The 26,933-nt window shown below is 44.2% G+C and overlaps 1 protein-coding gene across 4 annotated transcripts in view; it reads right to left on the reverse strand.

Annotated features, from left to right (window-relative positions):
* The window catches only part of GALNT7 (polypeptide N-acetylgalactosaminyltransferase 7), a 118,239-nt gene that overhangs the window by 7,085 nt on the left and 84,221 nt on the right, over nt 1–26,933 (reverse strand). For 3 of the 4 annotated variants that reach the window (XM_060301349.2, XM_030879231.3, XM_060301348.1), the window contains 8 exons: nt 19,174–19,340; nt 14,939–15,069; nt 14,613–14,692; nt 12,544–12,726; nt 9,069–9,186; nt 7,593–7,715; nt 3,871–4,089; nt 195–293 (listed from right to left, as the gene is read on the reverse strand). In XM_060301349.2, the coding sequence (XP_060157332.1) occupies nt 195–293; nt 3,871–4,089; nt 7,593–7,715; nt 9,069–9,186; nt 12,544–12,726; nt 14,613–14,692; nt 14,939–15,069; nt 19,174–19,340 (1,120 nt within the window). Of the gene's footprint in view, nt 1–194; nt 294–3,870; nt 4,090–7,592; nt 7,716–9,068; nt 9,187–12,217; nt 12,401–12,543; nt 12,727–14,612; nt 14,693–14,938; nt 15,070–19,173; nt 19,341–26,933 lie in introns of all 4 variants that reach the window. The other variant, XM_030879230.3, reaches the window with a different exon arrangement.

Below are 26,933 nucleotides of genomic sequence, written 5' to 3' on the forward strand. Positions count from 1 at the left end.
TTGTTTACATGAAAACCAGTATTGCTCTTATCCCCTCATTTAAGTAAACGTTTTAGCACTGTCAGTTTTTCACAGGATGTTTTACTTTACCAAAGAATCACAATCACCAAATGGAAAACCAGGCTAAACCCTGGCTCAGTCAGCTCAGCTGCTTCCAGTGCAGACGGAATTAATCGCAAAGCCCGGCTGTTTACCTGATTCCCGCCCATCCTGTGGCAGGGGCCCAGCTCAACAAAGCCTCCGTTTGTCTTCCCCATGCTGTCAATGCAGTACACAGTTTCAAAGCCTCTGATCTAAAAAAAATGAACGAAGAACCACAGGGAAGGCGACAGTTTAGACTCTAATAAGCTCTCACATGGCTTCAGAGAGCTTCAAGTTAACCGGGTCCCCACTGTCCTGTCAGGCCTTGAGGAGCTCGGAGCTACAGTCGTCTCTGAAATCACTTAAGTCTTGAAGTCAACACGAATGAGCTCATTCCAACTGAGGGTCTTGGCCTCCAGATTTTGATAAAATACCACAGAAGAAAAAAATACAAAGATACCATTAGTACCATTTCAGATTCATGATCATTCACGTGAATGAGAAGGAAATAGAGCAAAGGGAGCTGACCATGGCGGTCACAGACACTGGCCCCCGTGTCTAGGCCAGAGTGAACTTGGGAGGTAAGGCTCCCACTGCCGGCAGCAGCCTCCAGGGCCTGGGCAGTGAGGCTCCTCTGTGACTACGGATGTCGCAGGTGGGCAGCAAACACGCGTTTCCATGTTTGAAATGCACATTTTGTATAAAAAACAAAAACAAAAAAACCCACAACTTTTTCCTTATTGGAAATATTATAGATTTATATCTCAATTATAAATTACTACTGTATTTGGATAAAATGCTTTATTCATTCCTTCAGTTGGCAAACACTGAGCACCCAGGAAGGTAAGAGCTTCAGAGGAGAAGCAAGTCGGGGTCGGAGGCTCTGCTGTCTGTAGAGAGGATGTGGGCGGAGCTGGAGGCAGCCCCGGGAGAGGACAGGGCAGGGGTTCACCCTGGAAGCTGCAGGGAGGGTGCAGAAGTGCCTTGTGAGGTGCAGGGGCCAGCGTGGGGAGGGTTAAACCGAACGTGTGTTCAGGGTGAGACTGTAAAGGGAGGATGGAACATTCCATCTGTTCATTGGCTCACGCTTTTATTTATTCATCAACTATTACGTGAGTGCTGTGTCAGGCATGCTGAGGGCTCTGATGCGCCAGTGCACAGAACAGATCGGATCCTCGCCCCAGGGAGCTTACGCTCTAGGAGGGAAGGCCGAATATAAGCAAAACCGTAACAGACACGTTAGAAAGTGACAAGTGAGAGCCGAGAAGAGACAGATGAGCAAGTTGGCGGGTGGGAGTGTCTCGGGGGGCAGGAGGTGCACAGAAGGCCTGGCCGTGCCTGCAGACGCTCCCTCTGCTTCCCCAGGGAAAGCATACAGGGGGAGGGAAGAGCAGGCGGGTGCAGGTCTGCGGGAGGAGGATGAGCGGGGAGGCCAGCCGGGCTGTAGTGCGGCGGGGAGTAGCAGCGGGGGAGGCCGGGGGCAGCGGGGCCCCCAGAAAGGGCTCTGCCCCCAACCAAGGAGTGCCCGGGGCCGCCTCGCGGGGCTTGGAGGAGTGACGTGGCCCGGCGGCCATGTTGACAGCAAAGCGGGGGCAGACAGGGCTCGTCTCAGTGGGAGACGTGGTGGCTGAGAGCAGAGGGAGGAAGGTCGGTTTCTGGAACTGGGTGTGGAGTGTGAGAGGAGAGCAGTCAAAGAAAGCTCCGGAGTTTGGGGCCTGAAGCATCAGCACGGGGGTTGGCTGGCGGGTGGGGGGGGGCGTCCAGCCTCACACACCCTAGTCTGGGCTTTGGGACAGAGATTTGGGTTGAAGGGGGGGGCATTTGAGAGCCCTCAGCATGTGCAGGGTGGACTCTGAAGCCTCTACTGGGCAAGCTCACGGAGAGAATTCATCCCTTCCACGGAGAAGGCGTGTGCTAATGAGATGTTCCCCAGAGCAAAAGAGAAGCACATCGCGGTCCCGACTCCCAGGGGCTTTGGTCTACTTGGGAGTTAAGACAGAGGTGCAGAGAGAGCAAGAGCGAGCGAGAGAGAGAGGGTGGGGGGAGGGGGGAGAGGGAGAGAGAGAGCGAGGGGGGGAGAGAGAGAGAGAAAGAGAGAGAGACAGAGAGAGAGAGAGAGAGAGAGAGGGAGGGAGGGAGGGAGAGGGAGGGGGAGGGAGAGTGAGAGAGAGAGAGTGAGAGAGAGGGCAAGTGCAAGCGCTAGTGCTGGGGCTCCTTAGGGACAGATCCGGCCTCTTTCCTCTGTATTTTTCTCATTCTGTCCCATGAAACAATCTACCTGCTGTTGGATCCAAATAAACGTCTTTAGATGCACATGTGGCCTCCTTTCTGGGCCTGAGATCTGGACGGCCCAGCGGGGTGTCTGCTGGGCTCTTCGTGCCCCCCTGGTCCCTCCGGGTCCCTCCCCAGCCGCCCCCTCTGCCAACCTCCCCACCCTGGCGGCCACCCAACCCGATACTCAAATAAAACCAAACCAGCTGTCCTGCTGGCCCACACCCTCCACTGCCCTGCCGGTCAGGGCGCTTCCTCCAGATGAACTAAGCACCCTGACGGGGCCTGCGTCCCACCACCTCCACTGTCACCACCCAGTCCCAGCCACCATCACTTCTCCCTGGAACTACCCCACTGCTTCCTAACCCGCATCCTTGCTTCCACTCTTAGGCCCCACTGTGACTGAAAACACAGCATAAATGGAATCCCATCACCTTTCTGTTTAAAGCCCTCCTGTGGCCTCCCACTCTCAGGAGGACCGCTGCCCTCCCCATCCGCCCCTGCGCCTCATTTCACCTCCTCTGTTCTGCTTATCAAACACGCAGAGCCTTCCCGGCTCACAGCTGGCAGGCACACCGGCATCCTTCCTCGGAGCACCCTTTCCCAGCTCTCTGATTCGCTGGCTGCTCATCGTTCAGATCTCAGACCCACCGTCACCTCCTCCGAGAAGCCTCCCTTACCGGGTCCCTGAGTCCCCTCAAACAGCAGCTGTCTATTTCCTTCACAGCCTTTTCCACCACCTGTCACTACACTCTGTTTTCTGTTTCTCTTTCTGTCCCACTGGCATGCACACTCCCTGAGGAGAAGGTCCTTGCTTGTCACATTTTCTGTCTAGCGGCGCTCAACCGCTATTTGCTGAAAACATAACTAAGCAAGGTCTTGTGGGCTTGAAAGTTCATGGGGTGTTTAATGCACCTACAGGGCAGCAGATAAGGCACAAGAGTGGGTGCATTCAGAAAGGAGGCTATAGAGGCAAGTTTGAAGAAACAAAGACAAAGCAACACAGATCAAGGCCTTTGGTTTTCATTGTTTTCAGTTACCCTCAATGTCTGGGTGCCTACTGCACGTGGGGCCTCCGCGTAGGTCACTGGGACACGGCGGTGAGCAGGGCCCCGGGGCCCTAACAGACGGTGATTCCGAGTTAGGACAGGATGGCAGGCCTGAGTCTCGGGATGGAGTGGGGAAGCATAGAAAGGCTTTTCACTGTGGGCAATCTCCACATGGGCAGTGTAGGGTGGGTAGGAGGTCGCCGAGAAGGGAGTCGGGCGAGGGGTGGGGAAAGACAGGAGCTGAAGGGAGCTGACAGAGTCCCGAGCAGAGCAGACAGAAGGGACTTGGGGCGGGAGGTCAGTGCAGGGGAACTATCCAGTGGAAAGGCTGGGAGGTTAACAGCTTTTCACCAAAGTTTCCCCCAAGAATTCTTCTCTCTCCTCCAACATTCCCGTCTCGCTCTGCTTTCTCCCAAGCTCAGTCTCCATACACACACACTTTGAGATCTGACCCCCGGCTGATACTCACTTCTCCCCAGTCGACATTTTTGGGCGGCAGAGGGTAGTGTGAGGTGATATCATAAGCTATTTCTTCCATGAACCATTTGAAACTTTTGCAGTTGTGATCTTCTCGAAATTTCTTCAGCTCTGATATATCCCCATATGGTAATGCCTTTGATTCAGGGCGACTGGCATAGAAGTAGTCTTTATACTCATCCCACCAGACCTCTACAACTCTGACGTAATTCTGGGAAAAAGAAAATTAGCGTCATTATAAAAACCAAAAATATTTGTACTGTCATAAACAGCCTCTCGTCGACATATGAAATATGACCAACATACGACAAATTCGTTTCAGTAGGACCCGATACTTAATTACAAATGCAAGCGAGCTCGTGACTCTGACATGTCACTGTCACGCGTGTTCAACCAGAGTGACGGACACAGAATCTGGTGTCACTGTGCCGAAGGTCCCATACTCTAAGATAATACATTCTTTTTTTTTTTTTTTTTTTTTTGCGGTACGCGGCCCTCTCACTGTTGTGGCCTCTCCCGCTGCGGAGCAGAGGCTCCGGACGCGCAGGCTCAGCGGCCATGGCTGACGGGCCCAGCCGCTCCGCGGCATGTGGGATCCTCCCGGACCGGGGCACGAACCCGTGTCCCCTGCATCGGCAGGCGGACTCTCAACAACTGCGCCACCAGGGAAGCCCTAAGATAATACATTCTTTCCTGCTGATGGAGCTGAGCGCAGAGGGTTGGTGAGAGAGGCTGGCTGGCACCGGGCACCCCCCAACCCCTGAACAATCTCCTCTCTGAGGACCATGCTGCTGGCACGTGCGGGGGGAGGGGTCTCCCATCAGAAACCACTGGGACAAACAACAAACACATTTCTGAAAGTGGCTCTGCCCATCTTGTAAGAGCTGTAACTGAACCACTGAACCCAGAATTAAGTGGATATTTTCCCCATGGGGTGCATTTTGAAAAGCAACTAAAGAACAATCATGTAAGTTGACGTGTGAGAACTCACAAGGATCTAACTTCTACTGTTTCACTGAGTGAGCACTCGTAGGCGTGAATCGATGCGATGGACGCAGCACAGACCCAGCGAGGCCCTTGCGCTTGGACATCACGGGGCAGCAAACTTTATAAAGGGCCCGGGAGTCAGTCTTTTCAGCTGGGTGGCCATCCAGTTTCTGTTGCAACTACTCACCTCTGCTGCTACAGTGAGAAAGCAGCACAGGGAACATGCGAACGAACGGCAGAGCTGGGTTCCGACACAACTTTATTTACTGAAGAAGGCTGGGTTTGGCCTGCTGGCCGCAGAGCAGGAACATCTAGTGTTCTGATTAAATTTTCTCTTGGCTACAAGATAACTATCAAAAGGGTGCACGCCTGGCCGTGGGCATGTTTCTGCAAAAGCCCGTGGGCTCAAAAAGCTTTAAGCGGCAGCCTCCTAAAAGAACACAACATTATTGCTAAATATTTTGAATTCTTGCAAATCCACCCAAAGTTAGACACAGTCCGTGTCTTCCAGGTAGTCGTGAACATGAAGAATTAAGTGCACACGCATAAGGTTACGGCAACAAAAAGGAGGAGCGTTTAATTGTTTGGGATGGAGAGGCGGCGACGGCTCAGTCCTGAAGGAGCGGTCAGCCAGGAGGGACTGGGACCTGGGGCAAAGAGCAGTGCAAATATATGATAGATCACGGTGCATGTGGCGTCCTGAAAGAGGTCTATCACCACAGCTGGAATGCAGGATTCACTGAGAAAAAAGCTGCCTCGGTTTCCTCCTTTTAAGATGAGGATAATTAAGAAGTTAATCGGTGCGAAGTGTTTAGATTTGTACACACAAAGCACTCACGAAGTGTGAGCTATTAGTGATACTACTGATCGTCTCCAAGGGCTTTGCATGTCACCCATTAGCTGACAGCCATCCGAAGGGTCCTCGCAGGCAGCAGACATCAGATTCAGATTTGAGGGGAATAACCGGGGCAGGGAGTGGAGGTGGCCCGAGGGGTGGGACGGAGGGTAGAGAGCCACCTCTGAGGGAAAGTTAAAAGCTCTGCTCTGAAGAGGCCAAGTCTGAAACATCTGAGGGCCATCTAAGAGGAGGGTTCTAGGGACTTCCCTGGAGGTCCAGTGGTTAGGACTCCGCACTTCGCTGCCAAGGGCTCGGGTTTGATCCCTGGTCAGGGAACTAAGATCCTGCGTGCCACGCGTTGCCACCAAAAAAAGAGAGAGAGAGAGAGGTGTTCTCTAAGACAGCTGACCGTAAAGGTCTGCAGCTCAGAGAAGACCACCGGCTGGAGAAACAGCCCTGGAGGGTGGAGGGGACACGCAGAAGCAGAGGACAGAAGCCGCTGGTGAAGGCTGCGTTTGCTGGTTAATCTGACAGTGTTGAGTGTTTCCCTCTCGTCTCTTTTCCATTTCCTTGTAGCACCGGCCTTCCTGAACTGACCTGACTTTCCATCAGTTCTTCGTGGTTGTGGGGCGGGTTCCAAGGGCGGCTGTCTTCCTGCAACGCTGTCGGGCCCAGTGTTAACTGGCTGCTATCTCTGTCTTACTGCAGAGATTTAAATCTCGTCCCCTGTCCTAGTGGGGCTCCGTTTGGCCACTTCTAAAAAACTTTGGTCGGTTAGAGGGCTGTGTTGGTTCTTAAAGCCTAGTCTCTGCTTCTGTTATCTATTCGCTTTGGGGAACGGTCCTGAGTTGCATCCGTAGCCAAAAATAGACTTCCTTCTGCTTTTGACTTGGTTAAGGGCTCCAGAAAATGAAAGACACCACAGTCATACGCTCTTAGAGTCTATGAAAGCCGCCCAAACAAAGGGCTTCTAAGTTGTCCCATCAAAGAGAGAGGCCATCGTCCTGCCAGCATTGGGGCTGTGGCCTCTGTGTGAAGCTCTCCTGGTCTGTCCCTGGTTTGAGGGACAAAAGTTATTCATTCACCTTTTGCAAGCACTGTTGAAAAATGTGATTTTGTTTACTACACAAACTTCTATTATAATTACTTTACTTTTCCAAAACCAAACAAAAATAGTGTTTCACTCACGTGTGACTAAGAGACCTTGGTATTTCCCTTTCAACGACTTTCCTACACGGTGTCAGGTTTTAAAAATTTGAGTTATCATTTTTTTTTTTTTTTGCGTACACAGGCCTCTCACTGTTGTGGCCTCTCCTGTTGCGGAGCAACAGGCTCCGGACGCACAGGCTCAGTGGCCATGGCTCACGGGCGCAGTTGCTCCGCGGCACGTGGGATCTTCCCGGACCGGGGCACGAACCCGTCTCCCCTGCATCGGCAGGCGGACTCTCAACCACTGCGCCACCAGGGAAGCCCTGAGTTATCATTTTTTTAAAAAAAATTTTTACTGAAGTATAGTTGGTTTACAATGTTGTACTACTTTCAGGTGTACAGCAAAGTTCATCAGTTATACATATATTTCCACTCTTTCTGTTAGATTCTTTTCCCATATAGGTCATTACAGAATATTGAGTGGAGTTCTAAAATCTGAGATATCTTGACGGAGAACATTCAATACCATTCAATAATGGAATTCTAATCAGAGTGGGATACAAGGAATAATCCTAGAAAACAATAAGAAGTTTCATGAATAAGCCTAGTCTAAGTGAAAAGTGAGAGAAACAGCGTGACTGCTTCAAAGATGTCGCCTGGCCAGCGAGCTGACATTCCGTGGCCACGTGGCACATGCGTGTTAGCTCCCTAGCCTTCCCAGTTTTAACCGAAAGACTCACCTTTAGGGTAGGAGAAGACCCGACATAGACAGGTGGAGGGTTCCCCTGCCAGCCCTCAAGACGGTAGATGTGCCCGACACGGGAACAAGGGACAAACAGTAACTTGCCACCGCACTGCCAGATCTGTCAGGAAAGACACACGTGGCAGCTGTCTCAAACGCCCAATCTGTCCTGTAAACGTAAACCTAAAATCTAAATTAGACAAGGGTCTACGGGGAATTCACCAGCTAAACAGATCCTACGATAACTTCTTGTTTCTCAAGCTCACATACTAACAAAGAGGCCGCTGGGGAACGCAGGCGCACAGGGCACCCAGGGGCCTGTCCTGAGCCCCTGCAGAGCCACGCAGACTCCTGCGTCCTAACGCGCACTTCATCTCTCCCGGCGCTAACACGCCTCCTCCCACCTGGGGGATTGTTACCATAACCGCCTAACCGGCGGCTCCTTCGCCTCCGCTTGCCTCTACTCAGGCTCCCTTATTTATAGCAGGAGATTAGGTTGCTGAAGGGCAGCTCTGGGTCGTGCTCTCCCGGGCTTAGTCTCTCCCATGGGTCTCCACTGCCTGTCAGATTAAGCCACAGTCTCTCAGCTCAGCACTGAAGGCTCTCCTCACTGTGGACCTGGCGCCCCTGCCCATGCCATCTTCCTGGATGCCCGTCGGATTCACACTGTCAGCTTCTGCCAGACGGTGGGTCCCATGCCCGCCCTGCGCCTTTCCCCGTTCTACCCCCACCTTAGCTCAGCCCGTCTTCCTCGTTCTGCCTCGAAAACATCCTCCAGCATGCTGCGGCCTCTGAATCACACCACCTGAACGTCGGTCTACCTTCTGATCGTACTACGAATTTAAGCAGAACTCTCATCTCTCATCGGCTGTAAGTTCATTGACAGCGAGGACCGAGCTCCTCCTCTTCTGTCCCTCAAAGTGCTGAGCACCGGACATTTAAGACAAGAGGTAACGCCTATGTGTTCAGCTCACACTGGAAAATACTTCTTTCTTTCGGGAAGTGGCGGGGGGCACGGGTGGGTGGGTACTGCAGGAAGGCAGCTCCAGGGTCAGTGTGAGGACACACGATCACTGTTGGGGTCTACCTCTGTCCTGAGCTTCAGCAGTGGATGGTCAAACGGAACCCCACACCTGCTGATTCCCGCAAGGGCTCCTATCACAAAAGGCTCCGAGGTACGGAAAAGCCTTTGCGGGTGGGGCGGGAGGGGAAGGAGAGGAGGTATTTTTACTTCTGAAGCTCGCTGGCTTCCGTTTTTAGCTGAGCCAAGTACGTATGTAGTAAGTTTGGAGCTTGCATTTTTGCCTTATTTTTCCCAAAAGGCAAATATTTTTGTTAGTCTTTCCTTATAATTTAGAGAAATGCATTAAACAGGTTTTTTGTTCTTTTTTCCCCCAAAGAAACCAGCCTTATCTGAAAGTCACAAGAATCCATAACTGCTTAGAAAACTGCATTTGTTTCAATGAAATGTTACCTTGTATGAGATCTCAAAGTTTTCACCACCCCAAATCTGGAGGCCTGGATCGTAGAGACCCAGCTCGAAGAAGAAGTCTCGTTCAATGGCGAATAATCCTCCAGCCATGGCTGGGGACCTAAGAAAAAGAAACGCTGAAATAACTTTTAAAGACAAACCCCCAATACCCCTTCAACAACAGATAACAAGCCTTTATGGAATACAGTATAAGTAGTGCATAGAAGAGACAAAACTGATGGCCAAACATTAAGAAATTATAAAGCCTTCATGAAACAATCTGTTCATAATTCCTTATGAATTTACTATAATTTCTAACTGAAATCCTGTTATAGTTCGTTACAAATTAGAGCATTACATCATTCCGCCATTAGAGGGCGCCTTGGTTCCTTTGTTTATTTAAAAATTAAGCCTTAAGAGTTAGTTAAAATAGAATTTTCTCTTTCACTCCTAAAAATACTGAGCCATACAGCCGTGGTCTGCTAAATGTTCCTGAAATGATTTATGAGTCATTCTGGGATGAGTGAAACCATACACCATGGAAGTAGTCTCTCATTTTTTAATTTTATAGCTCAGTGGTTTGCCAAATAAGGGTGTAAATCATGGTAGAACAGCCACGGTTCATTCAGAGTTTGCAAATATAGCACAGAAATGACACAGGAGCATTAGACACAGCTATTTACTGTGTCAGGAGGCAGGGCTGCCAAAGAGTGATCTGTGGTCCTTCTTGAGTGGGACCTTGAATTGGGTTCTTTTTAGAGACAAGAGAAAAAAAGACTTGATAGCTTTTTAGGGCAAGCCACTCCCACCGTTGGGAATAATTTTCACCCCGTACCGTTAGGAATAATTTTCACTCCGTTCCCCCTTCCCCTGGCAACAATGAATTATCACTGCACTCGATTCTTAGGTAGACCCCTCCATTAGAGCCTCTTCATCAGCACACCTGATATTCAGTCTATCACCAATTCCTACTGATTCTACCATCAACACACATCTTGAACCCACTTCTTTCCAGCGTCACTGCTGCCATCCTAGACCAGGCACAGGAACCCTGATTGTGTCCTCCGCTCTCTTCTGCCCCACCAAGCCCCAGCAGGCAGCAGGCAATGCCTCCGTGCTCTGCCCGACCCCGTCCTGTCCCAGGACCCTGGCTATGCTGCAGTCTCCTGAACGGTCCTCCCTCCTCCTCCACAGGGCAGACTCATCCCTCAGGGCTCGGCCTCAGCGTGGCTTTTGAGACACTTTCCACGAGCTTTTCTTCTCACCACTCGTCACACTTGCTGCTCCAGTTATTCGTGCAGTTAACTGTTTAATTTCTGTCTCACCCACTACATGTTAAGTGCCACGAGGGAACACATCTCTTTAAAATTTATCCCCAGAAAATAGCACCTGGCACATAGTAAGCATTCATTAAATATTAAATAAATAATGAAGCACGGGGCTTCCCTGGTGGTGTGGTGGTTGAGAATCCACCTGCCAGTGCAGGGGACACGGGTTTGAGCCCTGGGTCCAGGAAGATCCCACATGCCGCGGAGCAACCAAGCCCGTGCGCCACAACTACTGAGCCCACGTGCCACAACTACTGAAGCCCGTGCACCTGGAGCCCGTGCTCTGCAACAAGAGAAGCCGCTGCAATGAGAAGCCTGTGCACCGCAACAAGGAGTAGCCCCCGCTCGCCACAACTAGAGAAAGCCCGCGCACAGCAACGAAGACCCAGCAAAGCCAAAAATAAATAAATAAATATATTAATTAAAAAGATAATGAAGCAAGAAATATTTTCGATATTAAAGGGAAGCCACATCAGGGGAAAGTCATTCTTTCATAAGGCTTTTCTTCTTGAAGGAGAAACAGCCCTATTGCGTTTTCAGTTATACTTTCATGCCAAATTTATTTAACTGTCATTTAACATTACTCTATTATAACTATGCCTTTTTGATCTTTAAATATATTCCCACTTATCTCAGTACATATTTGAAAATGTATCTTAGCATGAAAACCAGGGAGTAACGTAAAGAGAAACCTTCCTTAAATTTTTCTACCACATTTAAAAAATTTTCTTTCCTAGCCCATGGGATTGGTAGAAATAGAACTATAGTTATTAGCCCTTATGTTTTTCCTCCCAGAATTATTTGTGAGTCAGGGTAAGTGGGTAAGCAGTAGATTCCTGGACAATTTTTGAAAAAGAACTTCAAAGAGAAATTTGGAAAATGTCAAATAAAGCTGAAAGTTGTATAATTTCCTTATGTTTGCCATTTCAGTATCCTGGTATCATGACATGCCCAAATCCCACCAGCTTTTTGCATGACATTGGAGACACCTTCCCCAAACTGAGTTTGAACATCATCAGTAGCGTAACAGTAAGAGAGAGACCAAAAGCAGAACCATAAGATCAGAAAAATAAAATCAGACACATTTAGAAGCCTACATTAGCATTTATGCAAACATTTAATTTGGGGCCACTCTTTTGAAAGATGGTAAAATGTTCCAGTGAAAAGACCAAAGAGAGAGTAGCACAAGTTGTTCTATTTGAAGAGCCACAAGAAGGGAGAAAAAGGAAGATTTTGGAATGAAATTTCCTTTTAAATCAAGTGCTCTTCTGAAAATGAAGTAATAAAGGATTCTATGTAACATTTCCCAAAGTCATGTATTTTTATTCATCAGATTTAACTGGGATGAAATTAGTATTTAAGAGTTAGCATATAAAACCAAAGGAAGAAAAAAAAACTCTTGTTACTGTCTTTCATTGTCAACACTACCTGCAAAGCATCAAAGTGGATATAAAACTTGGATCGTAAGCAATGTGAGCATCTTAAACTTACAGAATGACATAATCATCAAACGAACAAAATTTCATGTCTAGTCTACTAGGACATGATGGCAAAGATTTTCTTTTTTTCACCTGTATTTGGAACTAATGCCATAAAGCGTGCTCACCCCCAAACGGAGTTTGCTTTTAAGGAAAAAGCAACCACAAAGAAGCAAGTGTGAGTTTAAACCTCTGAAACAGCACAAAGAAAGAAAGCCTTTCAGAATCTGAGACAGCATCTACAGTTTTAATAACAAGTTTCTTTTTTTTTTTTTAGCTTGGCAAGAGGTTAATAGGTTAGCAGCAACTGGAGAAAAGAGAAACAGGTAAGTGATTTAGTGATTACCGATATGGTTCAGTTTTTGTCTTTCTCATTCTCTTCTCTTGAGGGGTCAGAGGCACCCGTTTCCAGAGCATACTCCAATCCCATGCTCCTCGGGCATACCCATCTTCGTCACCACCCCCTTGGGGTACAATTTCATAAGTGTTGCCATTTATGACATCTATAATCGGCACAGTGCAAGTGGTTCTGTATTGTGTTGATGATGGCAGCGAAGATGAAATGCAAGGGCGTGTAGGGACCCACATGTTTACACGAGTACATGGGGAAGGAAAAAAAGAAAAGTACTTAGGTAAACGTTCCACATAAGAAAAGGAAGTAGTAATCTTTACCGATAAGGTTCAGTTTTATGTTTTCTTTTGGCCTTTTCCTTGTGGCTTAGAGGAATACGCTTCCATAGCAAACTCCAGTCCCAGGCCCCTCTGGCAAAACCATCTTCATCCCCACCTTGCTGTGGCTCAATGGAATAATCATTCCCATCTATGTAATCTATCAGAGGCACAGTGCATGTGGTTCTGAAACATTTACAGAAAATGAAAAAGCATTTAAGAACCCAAAACTGACTAGTTGAGCATGCCTAACTAGATTATCTCTTGTTACTGTGGGTTTGCTTTTTTTTCTCCCCCACTAGGGGATTTTCATATCTAATGGGAAATGAATGAATGCTTTGAAAAGTCAAGGAGGCTGTTTTCTTAAGGGAAGGAGAGAGGAGATGTCCCTGGGCTCACAGACACATGTCATGAACGAAGAGCCATGAACTTGAACTTAAATAGGATTTCCTCATTTTCACTGTGGTCCTACAGGCAACACCCTCTTGGTAACTTCCCATTATTTACCAGATTTCCCTGCCTGTTATTTTCCCTCCTTACCCCTCCATTAAACATGAGTGTGTGTGTAGAAAGATAATACCTGCGACACGTTCAGCAGTGCTCCCAACTCTTTGCTGCTTCCTACTTCTTTGGAAGCAGTGACTGTGAAAATCTGTTTTTGTACATTTACTTGATCTTCTTTTCCTACTTCTTTTATTGGGAAAAAAACTTTTCTTTTATTGTAAAAAAAAAGTACTGTATTGTATTCTGGCTTTTTAAAAAAACAAGGAAAGAAAAATCCCTCAAAACCTGCTGAAGAACATAAATAGTGGCCTGAGAATTTGGAGCAAAAAAATATTATACCTTTTATGTGGGCTTCATGAAAATGCTAGAACTATATGACCAATCAGGTGTAGAGCCAGCTCTACAAAGATAACCGGTATCCTGCTTGTTCCAACGTTCATTTTATCAGAAAGAATTTTAAAATGCATATCCTAAAATGGAGATTATAGTTTTTGACAGCCACGTTAAGGTGCTTTTTAGATGTTTAGAAACCAATGAGAAGGGGAAAATTAATGGGGCTTAGAATTTCGATACAGGGGAAAGGTACTTTATTCCCTTCAGACACTGGACTCCCATGGGCGAGTGGAGGGTCCCTGTGGTATGACCTCCCCTCACCACCCCGAGGACAGCCAGCTTTCACCAGGAGAGGTGAAGGCTTGTTATCTCTCCTTATGATTCTCAGATTTCTAAGTATGTGGTGGAAGGTGTCCCAGAGAGATCTCAGTTGGGTAGTTTATAAGCTGTCTGATCTGGGGCAAACTAATTAATTTCTGTTAGCCTCAGCAACCTCTTTAGTACAAAGGAGGTAGTAACATCTATCTTGCAGGGCTGCTGTGAGGATTAAATCAGACAGCACGTGAAAATCGTGTCTGATAGATGCTCTGATGATAAAATCCTCCAAAAGTTCTCCCTCTGTCTCAGGCCATTGCCACAGGGACATGTCTTATTTCTTCTAGATTCTGAAATAGTCAGGATTCTGGACTAAAAGCAAGGAAGGCTTTGGGAACTCAAAAACTGCTGCTGCCCATCTACTGTTTCAGACTTTCTGTAAATTGGTGATTACCACATTTCCACAGGATAGCTGTCTACTTCTAAACTTGAAAGGTCCTATGGGAACCCAAGGCCTTGCCACAGGTAAGAGCTGGCCCTTACTGTGTAAAATAATCACTTCAAAGGGCATAAAACCACCCATAGGCAGAATTCCAAAGCATGCTCCTTCAAGCCTTTAGAATGTTACCACAGTGTGCGGGAACAATTAATATTGCTCTTAGAGCAAAGCTTTTGTAGCCAGAGGAAGATGATTCCGAGTGAGATGCCCTAGGCTCATCCCAAATGTCTAACTGCCCGCATGTGAATCAGCCCCAAGTAGCCACCTAGATCCACCCAGGGAAACAACTAGCTAAAAAAGGAAACTCAACATACAACTTGATGCACTGAATGGAACTGGAATCAGAAGAATGGGAACATTATTTGTCCTAGGATGAGGTTTACTTTTCAACCAGGAAAGAAAAGAAGCAAGGCAATGTTACCTGTCCTTTGATATGGGAGCTACGAGTGGTGCATACCAGTTAACTGCCACCTCACAGTGGGCATCGAGGTATATCAAAACCTGGAAAAAAAAAAAGAGGCAGGGTGAAAGAAAACTCATATACAGCACGACGTATATCACGTACAATTTAAAATTAGATGCTAATATAAACTGGCATTAGAGTCAATTTTGATATTTAAGTTATGTGTTTAAGGTAGCATTTTCAATTTTAAAAAATTAAAAATTAAATGGGTACTTAAAAATGTAGATGATCTTTTAGTTACCAAATCCAAAATGTTGACATAATAGATATCAAATGTGTCCTACCTGTCCAAGTTTAGCCTTCTGGGCACCGATACTTCGTGCCTGAATTAAACCTTCTCTTCTCTCATTTCGAAATACCTTGACTAGGCCATTCCACAGCTTAATATAGTCATCCAGTTTTTCTTTTAAGTGTTCTATGAATAAAAAATTCAGTCAACATTATAAATTATAGTTATGGCTAATAAACCACTTAAGCTATTTTTAAAAATTAACTAATTAATTTATTTTTGGCTGTGTTGGGTCTTCATTGCTGTGCGCAGGCTTTCTCTAGCTGTGTTGAGCGGGGGCTACTCTTCATTGTGGTGCGCGGGCTTCTAATTGCGGTGGCTTCTCTTGTTGCGGAGCACGGGCTATAGGCGCGAGGGCTTCAGTAGTTGCGGCGCACATGCTCAGCAGTTGTGGTTCGTGGGCTCTGGAGTGCAGGTTCAGTAGTCGTGGTGCACGGGCTTAGTTGCTCCGCGGCATGTGGGATCTTCCTGGACCAGGGCTTGAACCCATGTCTCCTGCATTGGCAGGCGGATTCTTAACCACTGCACCACCAGGGAAGTCCCCACTTAAACTATTATTTTTCTCAAGAAATGAGGATAGGCAAACAGGTCCTTTGAGTACTCAGTAATTTTACACAGACCATACTGAATGTTAAATGTATAGGGAGGTAAGGTGAAGTGTATTACTCGAGTTAAAATTTGAGCTTAATATACCTACGGAGAACTAGCTAGCCTGAGAATTATCAAACCTCTCTCTAAACATTAAATAAACGATGACTATGCCAACTGACATGAAAACTGAAAAAAATCAAATGTTAATATCATATCTAGAAGCTTTCAGGCACAATAGTATTTTTGCTTTTGGAAGAAGCAGTGGTTCAGGATTTCTGAAGATGTACTGCCTATAAAATAACATGACATGGCCTTTGGGATCCACACAGGGTACAGGTTAATATTTGTTTCTGAGCCATCTTTCTACTACAATCAGTGTTGAAGGGAGTAGTCTTGGTGTGGTGATGAATATAGTTCCCATCCAGTTGGCAAGTAACAATAAAAGATCCCATTTTCTCTGTATTTTAAGCATCAAGTGTCTGTATATATATGTGTGTGTATGTATATATTTATAAATAAATCTTTACATATTAATATAATAAATACATATATCATTTCCACACATATGCCTGTATTATATGTACACACACACACACACACATATATGTTTGCAGTTTGGTAGAGAAATTTTTGTGTTATAAAAACAAGATACATTTGCCAAACTTTCCATCTTGGCTTCCTAGTTGCAAGAGAACAGTTTTTGTTTGTATTACTATGAGCCAATGAAACTGACTCATCACAGCCACAACTAATTCCTGGATCCTTAAAAGATGTTTCTTGAAGACACAAAAATTATTTTTAAGTTGTTTAAAATTTTGGCCCATGAATACAAAAACAACCCCCAAAACAGCTGCATTTAGTGATGAGCCCGTGGTTAAATGGGCAAATCAGGCTGTACATTTAATACTTTATTCGTTTTTAAGGAGCTTATAATTAGCAAGATACTCACACATGGGTATTCAAAATTGAGAAGAAAAAATTTTCCATTCTCTACTTTGGTGTCCAGTTTTAATGAGAATTATAAATAAAATTCTCATGCTGAATTACAATGTTTCCCCAGAAAGTCTTGGTAATTTTCCTTTCAATATAAGTTTTTTTTTGTTGCTGTTGTTTTTTTTTAAGAAAAGCTCTTACCTTCCTATTTTTTTTTAGTTCTGTACAGTCCTAAGTTTTTTTTTTTTTTCTAAAGCCCCTTCTGACTTGCATTAGGTACTTTTTCGGATATGTGATCTAAATATATGTAAAATAAATTGTTACGGCCAGAAATGAGTTGATGGTGTGCTCTTTAAATTTAGATTCTAGTTAAGATGACCTTGGCTGCCCTTGGGTCTCACTACAGTGGACAGATCAGTGCCCCGAAGGAACACGGCCCCTGCTGGGGGATGATCAATCCTCCCCAGCCCCAGCCCGGACTGCACGCTGGGCCACCTGACTTGCTGTGGCCAATGAGAAGCAGGCGGAAATGATGTGCTCCCGCAGCTTCCTTCCCTGAGTGCTGCGAGTAGGACACGTTGTCCGTGTAGCCCTTTGCCCAGTGCACAGGTGGAGAGGAGTGTTCTCTGTTCAAAGGCCCCAGACCCCTACGTTTTGAGGACACTGTAACTTCCAGAAACCCGAGGGTTCTGAGCAGCCAGCTCTTTTGTGAGGTTTTATATAAATTAGTTAAGTATTTTGTCTTTAAAAGAAAAATTATAACTCAGAGGTTTAATTACTGAATATATTGGGGAAAGAAAACAATCCAAGTTTTCACCTAAGGCAGATTTACCAAATGCTGTATAGTTTTACTGAGGATAGGACTGACAGATGTTCAAGAGTGTTTTGAAATTGGGAAGAGTAATTAAAGACCTTCTGTACTTCTGTCCAAGGGCAGCCCCAATCAACGACCTTCCCGACGCTGTTAAGCTAAGCAGACCCTATATGTAATTGCTTTTAAAATGTGTTACAAGAGGCTGTTAGAGATTTGTAACAACAGAAGCACTGATCACAAAAAAATTAAACTGGACAAAACACTTAAGCCCCCAATTTTGTTCTTTCCTCGGGCCAAGCAAGAAAGCAAGATTTTAGAATGGGAAACACCTTTTGGTGTATCTTCACTTTTTTTTTTTTTAAAGACTATTCTGAGCTTTTTAACTTGTATTAATAACATAGTGGTTCTTAAAATCAGTACAATCATAGACATGGGATTTCTCCAAGCTGTTTTTGTAGACTTAAGTTTTGCTAAATCTAAAACATTGTTGGCACCAACAATATCACTTAAAAACATATTTTCAAATATTTATTTGAGACAGGAATAGTATTCTTAGTGAAAATGATCCCGTTGTAGAAAATTGCAACCAAGATGTCTAAGCTAAAGGCATTTGATGACTGAAAATCTAAAGTTATACATTCCCTGCTGTAATTAAAAATGATTAGTTGAAGAAAGTGGTAGGTCATATTTCTGTTTCTCTCCATGCTAATATATGTATACAAGATCAAGATTCTGCCTCTGTCCTTGCAAAAACAGCAGAGGTTTATCCAGACTGCAAGAGTTCTAAATTAAGTTTTGGAGGAAGCTTTTGTAAAGCCATTTTGAATGGTATTTTCATGCTGCCTATGTTCTGACTTCTTTTCTAACATTATATCCAGTGGCATCACTACTTATACACAAAAACTCTCTGCAAAACTCATTTGCCAAAAACCAGATATCCTGTTGTCATTGAGTTGTCTGCGCTCTTTGGTCAGTTTTCAAAGGTTTCAACTCAGCTTTATGACAAGCAAAGAAGAATAAATAACTGCCCAGACTTGGGTTTTAGCAGCATAATTACATGCTGCTTTGGGGTCTGAGCTATAGCATTATCTATCTTTTGATATTTACATCATTAAGAAGATATATTCAGCTTACAATAATGGATCTATTTGAAGAAAAATATTTTAACTTAAAAAACCCCACTTATCTGGAAAATCACTGCTCCATCTCTCTCTAGCCAAGTTGAACCAAGACTAACCGATGTCTCCCTAAATGTGTTAGAGCTTGCTCCACAAAGAGAGTAAAAAAATAAAACACAATTTCCTTCTATTCAATTATCTTAAATCAAATCTAGAACAAAATAAGCTTTAGTAGCTACTTTCTTTTATAAATAAAAATAGTCCATGGTTTCTGGTCAAATTCAAAATACACTGAAATGCAAAATACAAGCTATTAAACAGGTATATAGGTTTCAGTATATAGATGTGGACGGAGCTTTGGGTGGCACTGCAATATACCTGCCATTGCATTTTTTCAGTCATTCAATAAATTACCTCTACGATTAAATTTTTATAAAACCCAATGCCCAAAGAATTGGTATAGTATAAGACCGCGGTTAAATACACAGACTTACGAGCCTATAGATTTGGATGCAGCTGTTAATTACTATCTCTGTCACTGCTGGCAAGTTACTTAACATCTCTGAGCCTCAAGTGCAAAATGAGGATGAACGATATGTATCACAAGGCTTACTGTCAGAACTAAACAAAATAATTCACATACAATGCTTAGCATAGTGCCAACTTGTTGATAATAGATGTTAATTATTAATTTCTGAAGACTATTTTGAGATCACCTTTTTGCAATTGCTTATAATTATTTTATAGACAAAATGCCGATTCCATAGCCATTACCTTTGTTACTGAAATCGTCAATTAACACGATTTCTGCTAAGTATTTCCTTGGAGTCCTTTTAATTACGCTGTGAACTGTTCTCATGAGGGTGGACCACCCTTCGTTATGGAAGACGATGACAATGCTGGCCGTGAGCAGGTTTTCATCATAATGCCAATACTTGCATCTACAAAAGGAACATTTCATCATATTTATTCAGAGGTAATCTGCAATGTTTGGTTCCAAACTTACTATGACTACGTCTTCTGATTGGATTAAATATTATGGACTTAACTAAGGTAAGTGAATGAAATACATCTTATATTTTAACAGAAACCCAAGGTAGAAGAGAGACGCTGGTATGAGATGAAGTTACTCATATTCAAGCTACTTCTTCACCAACCGGCACTTATTGCGACAAAGAGAACTAATTTGTGAATTTATGCTTCTCAGCTGGGCATGGTATTAAGGTTTGTTTTCCATGACTTCAACCTCAGTTTATTTTCTGCTTTAAAACTTGAGCTTCTGGTGCAAGGAATTTATTTTACTTGCTGTGAATAAACCACTGTATAACTGTGTTTGAAAGCTGTCCTGTTCTAATATGGCTAAAACATTCAGAAAAACATGAAATGGGCTGAAGTGCAGCATACGAGAGACATTCCAAAATTAACTGTTGGATGAATAAACAAAGTTCTAATAGTGTTTAGAGTTATCAGATTGACTAAAGAAGGGTCTTTAAGTGTTTTACGCAAAATTACTTCAAATAACTGTAGCAGGGATAAAGTTGCCAGAAACCTTTTTCTAGTTGGAAAGAACCCCCCTGCCCCCCTACACGGTCGGCCCTCCATATCTGCTGGTTCTGCATCTTAAGATTCAACCAACTGTGGATCAAAAATATTGGAAAAAAATTCCCGAAAGTTCCAAAAAGCAAAATTTGAATTTTCCATGGCAACTATTTACATAGTGCCTACCTTGTATTAGGTATTACAAATAATCGATTGAAAGTATACAGGAGGGTGGTGTGTATAGGTTATATGTAAATACCATGCCATTTTATATAAGGGACTTGAGTATCCACGGATGGATTTTGGTATCCGAAGGGGTCCTGGAACCTATCTCCCGGTGGATAACGAGGTACAGTTGTGTGTATATTATACATATACAAGCATATGTGTATACACATATATGTGTGTATGTACACACACACACCCACTTTTTTCTGTTTGGTTATGGGAGAAGAACAAGACAGTAAGAACACGGCAGACGAATGAGAACAATCTGAGACCCGTGTTCTTTCTGCAGGAGTTAGCTTTCAGAACTAGCATCTGGTGCCTATTACCTTCTCCTTGGTAAGTGGAAAAGAAAGATTTTTTTTTTAATCCCAAAGCTTTTCATGGAGGAGTAAAAAAGCTTGTTCCCAAGATTAAATTTAAAACCATTAAAGCAGCAATTAACATTATCAGCTTGATAACCTATACCACCATTATCTAAAATAGGACCTGGCCCAACAGAGATGCAAACAATGTTTTCTCTGGGTATTTATTTCCATTTCAACGTAGTTCTCAATTGTCTGTGTTCTTAGAGGTTGCTTTTATAGAAATACAGACTGAGTCTGGAATCCATCAAATCTTATTTCTTACATCTGCATTTTCTTGTTAAAGGAGTAGTAAGTACCTGCTACGTTCTGAGCTAGGCACTAGCTCAGCATCAAGGAGCAGACACAGTCTCTTCCCTTATGAAGCCCACCGCGAGACACAGAGCAAATGTCTGCACTTTCTCTGCGTGTGACAGTGGGGAAACCATGGTGCTTTGACAGGTGGCCCTAATTCAACCTCAAGACAGGTGGGCAGGAAGGCGTCCGGGAGCCATGAGGTGAGAGTGAGACCAGAAGGATGATTTAAAAAGTACTGACACCAAAGAAGTGAGGAGGAAAAGATAATAGCACACAATGAATTGTGTGCATGTGATTCAGATAAAAAATGAATAGACGGAAGATCTATACCTTTGGAAGGTAGAATTAAAATATGAAAAAAACTGAAGAGGAAAAGTTACAAAAGGGCATTTGCAGTATAATTACAAATACCAGCATACTTATTATGTGTCAGGCACTATTCTCTGTGCTTTACTTTTATTAACTTATCTAACCTCCCAACATCACAATGAGGTTAGTACTATTAATGTTCCCATTTTACAGATGAGGGGACTGAGGTCAGGGATAAATGACTGCCTAAGATCACTCAGCTAGAGAGTAAGGAAGCCAGGACATAAACCTAGGCTATCTTGGGTTTATAAGAAATCTTGTTAAAAGTAAAATGAAAGAAAAAGAAAAAACACTAGCTATACCTATCTATGAATGGCTAAGAATTGATCTAAGGTCTAAGGTCTAAGAACTGATACTGACATTGAATATAATTGAATATAATGTCAATACAAGGCACTCATCGAGCTTATTATTATGTGATGGGAGCTCTCTCCCCTCCCCCTCTTCCCTGCCCTTTGTGGCCTGGAGATACCCCAGGAATGGGGAAGGGGGTGGGGGCATGGTAGCCTTCGGCAACAAAGAGGGCTTTTCAAGGTTGGGAGGGGCCACGTGCTCTTTCAGAGTACCAAGTTGAAAAATACAGTAGTGGAGGGATGCAGATTTTGAAAGAAGATGTGATGAGTGTTTCTGGAGAGAAACTAACCTGGGCAGGTATGTCTAATTTTGGAAGGGTAGGGACAAATGATCTCCCTCCCCGAAACTGCAAAAACAAGCAAACGCTCTGATGGAGATTCAGGCAATAATTTTCTTCCCTGAGTCTAACCACTGGGCCTAAAGAAGCAGAACTGGATGGGAAAGACACAGATTTTGGTTTACAACAGACACCAGAATTGGTGAAGATATTTAAGTCATGGAAGGAGATTTGGAACTTGCTGATTTCTAAGGCAAAAAATGACAGCTTGGAGAAATGAGCCAGATGAGGACTGTTGGAAACAGAGGGAATGAAGGAGAGGAGGAAGGAGGAAAGTGAAGACGAGAGGGGGCCCACAGCGGACACCTTCCTGTCCCAGGGACTGCTTGGGCAGACCGTCCATCGGAAGGTCTGGACGTGCTACCTTGCATTCCTACAGGACAAGGGGACAAGAGCTGGAAGAGAGTGTGTTCCCAATTTCTCCATCTTCCCTCACCTCTGTACGGTTTGGAAATAACTCCAAAGATGTAAACTAGGTTATGTGCCAGTAACTACAACTCTTGGTATATATTTTTCCTATTTTCTTTGTCTTAAAAATTACCAAACAAAAGCAATATTTTTTTTGAGTCCATCTCTTAAAGTAAGGGAAATAAAAGCAAAAATAAACAAATGAGACCTAATTAAACTTAAAAGCTTTTGCACAGCAAAGGAAACCATTGACAACATGAAAAGACAACCTACTGAACGAGAGAAAATATTTGCAAATGATATGACTGATAAGGGGTTAATATCCAACATATATAAACAGTTCATATAACTCAACATCAAGAAAAACAAACAACCCAATTAAAAAATGGGCAGAAGAACTGAATAGAGATTCTTCCAAAGAGGAAATGCAGATGGCCAACAGGCACATGAAAAGATGCTCAACATCACTAATCATGAGGGAAATGCAAATCAAAACCATGATGTCACCTCACACCTGTCAGGATGGCTATCATCAAAAAGAACATAAATAACAAATGTTGGCGAGGATGTGGACAAAAGGGAACCCCTGTACCCTGTCGGTGGGAATGTAAATTGGTGCAGCCACTGTGGAAAACTGTATGGAGATTTCTCAAAAACCTGAAAACAGAACTACCATACAACCCAGCAATTCCACTCCTGGGTATATATCTGAAAAAACCAAAAACACTAATTTGAAAAGATACATGCACTCCTAAGTTCATAGCAGCATTACTTTCAGTTGCCAACATATGGAAAAAACCTAAGTGTCCATCAACAGGTGAATGATTAAAGAAGAAGCAGTATATATATATATATATACATATATATATATGTGTATATATATATATGTATATATATATATATACACACATACACACACACACATATACCATACACATACATACATACAATGGAATACTACTGAGCCATAAAAAAGAATGAAATTTTGCCATTTGCAGCAACATGGATGGACTTGGAAAGCATTATGCTAAGTGAAATAAGTCAGAGAAAGACAAATACCATATGATATGACTTATATGTGGAATCCACAAAATACAACAAACTATGTGTATATAACACAAAGAAGAACACTCATAGAGAACAAACTAGTGGGTACCAGTGCGGGTGAGGGGCAATATTGGGGGCAGGGAGGTACAAATTGTTGGGTATAAGATAAATAGGCTCAAGGATGTATTGCACAACATGGGGAATATAGCCAATATTTTGTAATTACCACAAATGAAGTTACCTTTAAAATTTGTATAAAAAATTTTTTTAAATTGAAAAAAATTACAAAAGCAATACACACTTTGTTGTATAAAATCCAAACAATATAGAAGCATATAAAGTAAAGGTAAAAGCTGCCCCCTTCCCTCTCCCCAACAAATCTCATCTCCTAGAGGAAATCATTGTCACTAGTTGTTGTGTTTAGACATTTTATGCTCATGCAGACATATAAATGTATGTCTAGATATGTCTAGATATATTCAGATGAGTATGTATAGATTCTTCTTTCACGTGAGTATGTATAGCTTTATCCTGTTATCTAATTCTTTGTAACTATTGCACAACATTGCAAAGTATGGCTGTTCCATCATTTTTTTAAATTAATAAATGTTTTTGGCTGTACCACGTGGCTTGCGGGATCTCAGTCCCCCAACCAGGGGCTGAACCGGGGCCTTGGCAGTGAAAGCCCAGAATCCTAACCACTAGGCCACCAGGGAACTCCTGGCTGTTCCATAATTCATGTGACCTTTTCCTTATGGACATTTCCGTTGGCTCCACACTGTGACAATGATCATCCTTATGCATAAATCTCTACACTCGCCCTTGCCTGGAATGCTTCCTACAAAAGGCTCAAGACTGTAAGCCCATTAAGGACAGGAACTTCATCTGCTTTGCTCACCACCATCTAACACAGGGCAGTTGCTCAATAAATATTATTGAATTGCTCTAAGGGTAATTTTGAAATGCCTCTAGATGTGTTTTCTCCTCTGCGTAATGTCCACTCTCCACCCTACGGTCCAACTATTTTGAGGTACTGTCAAGAATCAGTCAGTCCATACGGCAGGTGGAGACAGAGGCTCTTCTAGCAGGAGAGGGGGAAAATCTGGAGGAAGACCAAAACAGAGCAGATAGTTGATAGACCAGAATAAAAGCAGATGGAAGGAGGGGCTCAAGCCTGGCCTCCCTTTCTGAACCTTAGGGGAGAGGCCCATTGGGGAGGCTGCAGCATGGGGTAGAGATGATGTGGGTATGCGGGCAGGGGGAGCTAAGCAGTCCCTTCCCACCTCTTCTGTGCAGTGTCCTTGGCTCTCGATGGAGCCAGAGAGCGTAGACGTTTTCCACCGGCTGTCAGCAACAGAGTTAAGAACCAGGGCTGCCAGGAGCCACCATGTAAGGAGTAAGGCGACGTGCAGGGAAGCGACGGGGTGGACGGCTTAAGCCGGAGCCTGGCCCGCGGGCTCAGAGGATGCCCATGAGAGCCGGAGGGGAGATGAGCGCCCACAGCGGGGCAGGCGTGGGGAGGGGCCCACAGGCTGGGGTGCAGCAGGTGAGCAAGGTCAGTACACCTGGGAGCCAGGAGTGGGTGGCAGGGATGGCGGGTACTGGCCAAACTGCTGCCAACACCTCGAAGGCGCCACCCTCCTGTCGCCCCCCGGGCACGGGAGCAGCCGGAGGGGGACGTGCACTGCAGGCGGGCATTTGCGCTGGGAGAGCGCGCAAGCAAGTGCCGATGACACTGCAGAGCCTGGACCAGAAGACTCAGTCCTGAGAGAAGCACCCTGTGTTGAGGTCAGACCTCCATTCTGCAGCATTTCTCTCACTTTACTGGCATAAAATCTGTAATAAGCTCCAAGAAGGAGGGCCAACGGAAACATGATGCCACCTTGCAATGGATGGGTTCTGTTACAGACTTCTGAGTAGTTTCTCCTTTCTGGCGCTTCATTTTCCAAGAAAGCTTAAAGACCCTCGGCACCAAGGGCATCGCGCTCCGTGCTAGTTATTGCAGAACTCTCTGGCCGCACATACTTATAGCTGATTCACAATGCTGTGTTAGTTTCAGGTGTACAGCAAAGTGATTCAGTTATACATATATATACACATTCTTTTTCATATTCTTTTCCATTACGGTTTATCACAGGATATTGACTATGGTTCCCTGTGCTATACAGTGGGACCTTGTTTATCCTGCAGAGTTTTTCTTAAAAGTAATTTTTACATAATATTTCCATGGCACCTATGTGGTGTCAGGTGCTTGTATCAGAAGACAGGAATGACGAATTTTCATAGTGACTTTTCTATAACTTAAAAAGTCAAAAATAGATTTCATAACCGAAAATGCCATGCCTATTAACAATTTCCTTCCATTTTCTGTGTCCCAGCTAGGTTTTTTTAACTTCTTTAGTTTGATATAAAGCCTTTATGTATTTAAGCTTTATCAATAAATAATATCTAATTCAGCAGACTATGAAAAACTGGTTACAGTCGGAAGGTTGCTTGGCAAGCCTGAGATCTGATCATCTTGCTGGGGTTTTTTTGTTGTTTTTTTAAAAATTTATTTATTTATTTTTGGCTGTGTTGGGTCTTCGTTTCTGTGCGAGGGCTTTCTCTAGTTGCGGCGAGCGGGGGCCCCTCTTCATTGCGGTGCGCGGGCCTCTCACTGTCTCAGCCTCTCCTGTTGCGGAGCACAGGCTCCAGACGCGCAGTTGTGGCTCACGGGCCCAGTTGCTCCGCAGCACGTGGGATCCTCCCAGACCAGGGCTCGAACCCGTGTCCCCTGCATCGGCAGGCGGACTCTCAACCACTGCGCCACCAGGGAAGCCCCATCTTGCTGGGTTTGAAATCTCCATGCATGCTCTTCCACAATAGGGATTGCTGAACAGACTAAATTCAGACTCAGGCCACCTCTCCCATGGATAGCTGTGGGTACAATGACCACGTCTCTTCTTTGGGTCCCCTGTTCTCACCCCCAGGTAGACTATTCCCTTCTTGATAATATATTCTTTCTTTTGACTGGGCACATAAAATTGAAGCAGGAAAAATTATTATTATTATTTAATCATTTTCTCAAAACTCTACCTCTATGCCTTGAAGAGCTTGTATCCCTTTCCTTGATTATTAGAAACTCTAGGATGGTCTAGTTATTTTTCCCCAATGTTCTTATCAATCCTTCTTATCAGTCAGTCTTCCCTTGAAGGTCAAAATTAAGTCTGTACTAACAGAACCCATTCTTCCTCCAAGATGAAAATGTCAGCTCATCACCACAAGTTCTGCTCATAGCTGGAACAGTGTTTTCATATATTATGTTAATATTCCATACATATTGGTTGATTTGATTTCAAAAATTTTTCTAGGAATACTCTTCACAATGTTGTACTATATCATAGAATACCACACATTTTCTTCATTAATGAATTAGATATTAATGAAAAGGAGAATAATAAATCTCTAACTTGTGCTCCATTGGGGTTGAAAGTCAAAATCAATGAACACAGGATTAATGGTTGGTTATGCAAAAGTTTTTCAGGATGAAACTCAGTAACTGAGGAAGCACAGTGTCTGCCATGCTTCCTCTGGCATGCTCCATATGGTGCCAC

The sequence above is a fragment of the Globicephala melas genome, chromosome 6 (assembly GCF_963455315.2).
Source record: "Globicephala melas chromosome 6, mGloMel1.2, whole genome shotgun sequence".
Taxonomy (NCBI): domain Eukaryota; kingdom Metazoa; phylum Chordata; class Mammalia; order Artiodactyla; family Delphinidae; genus Globicephala; species Globicephala melas.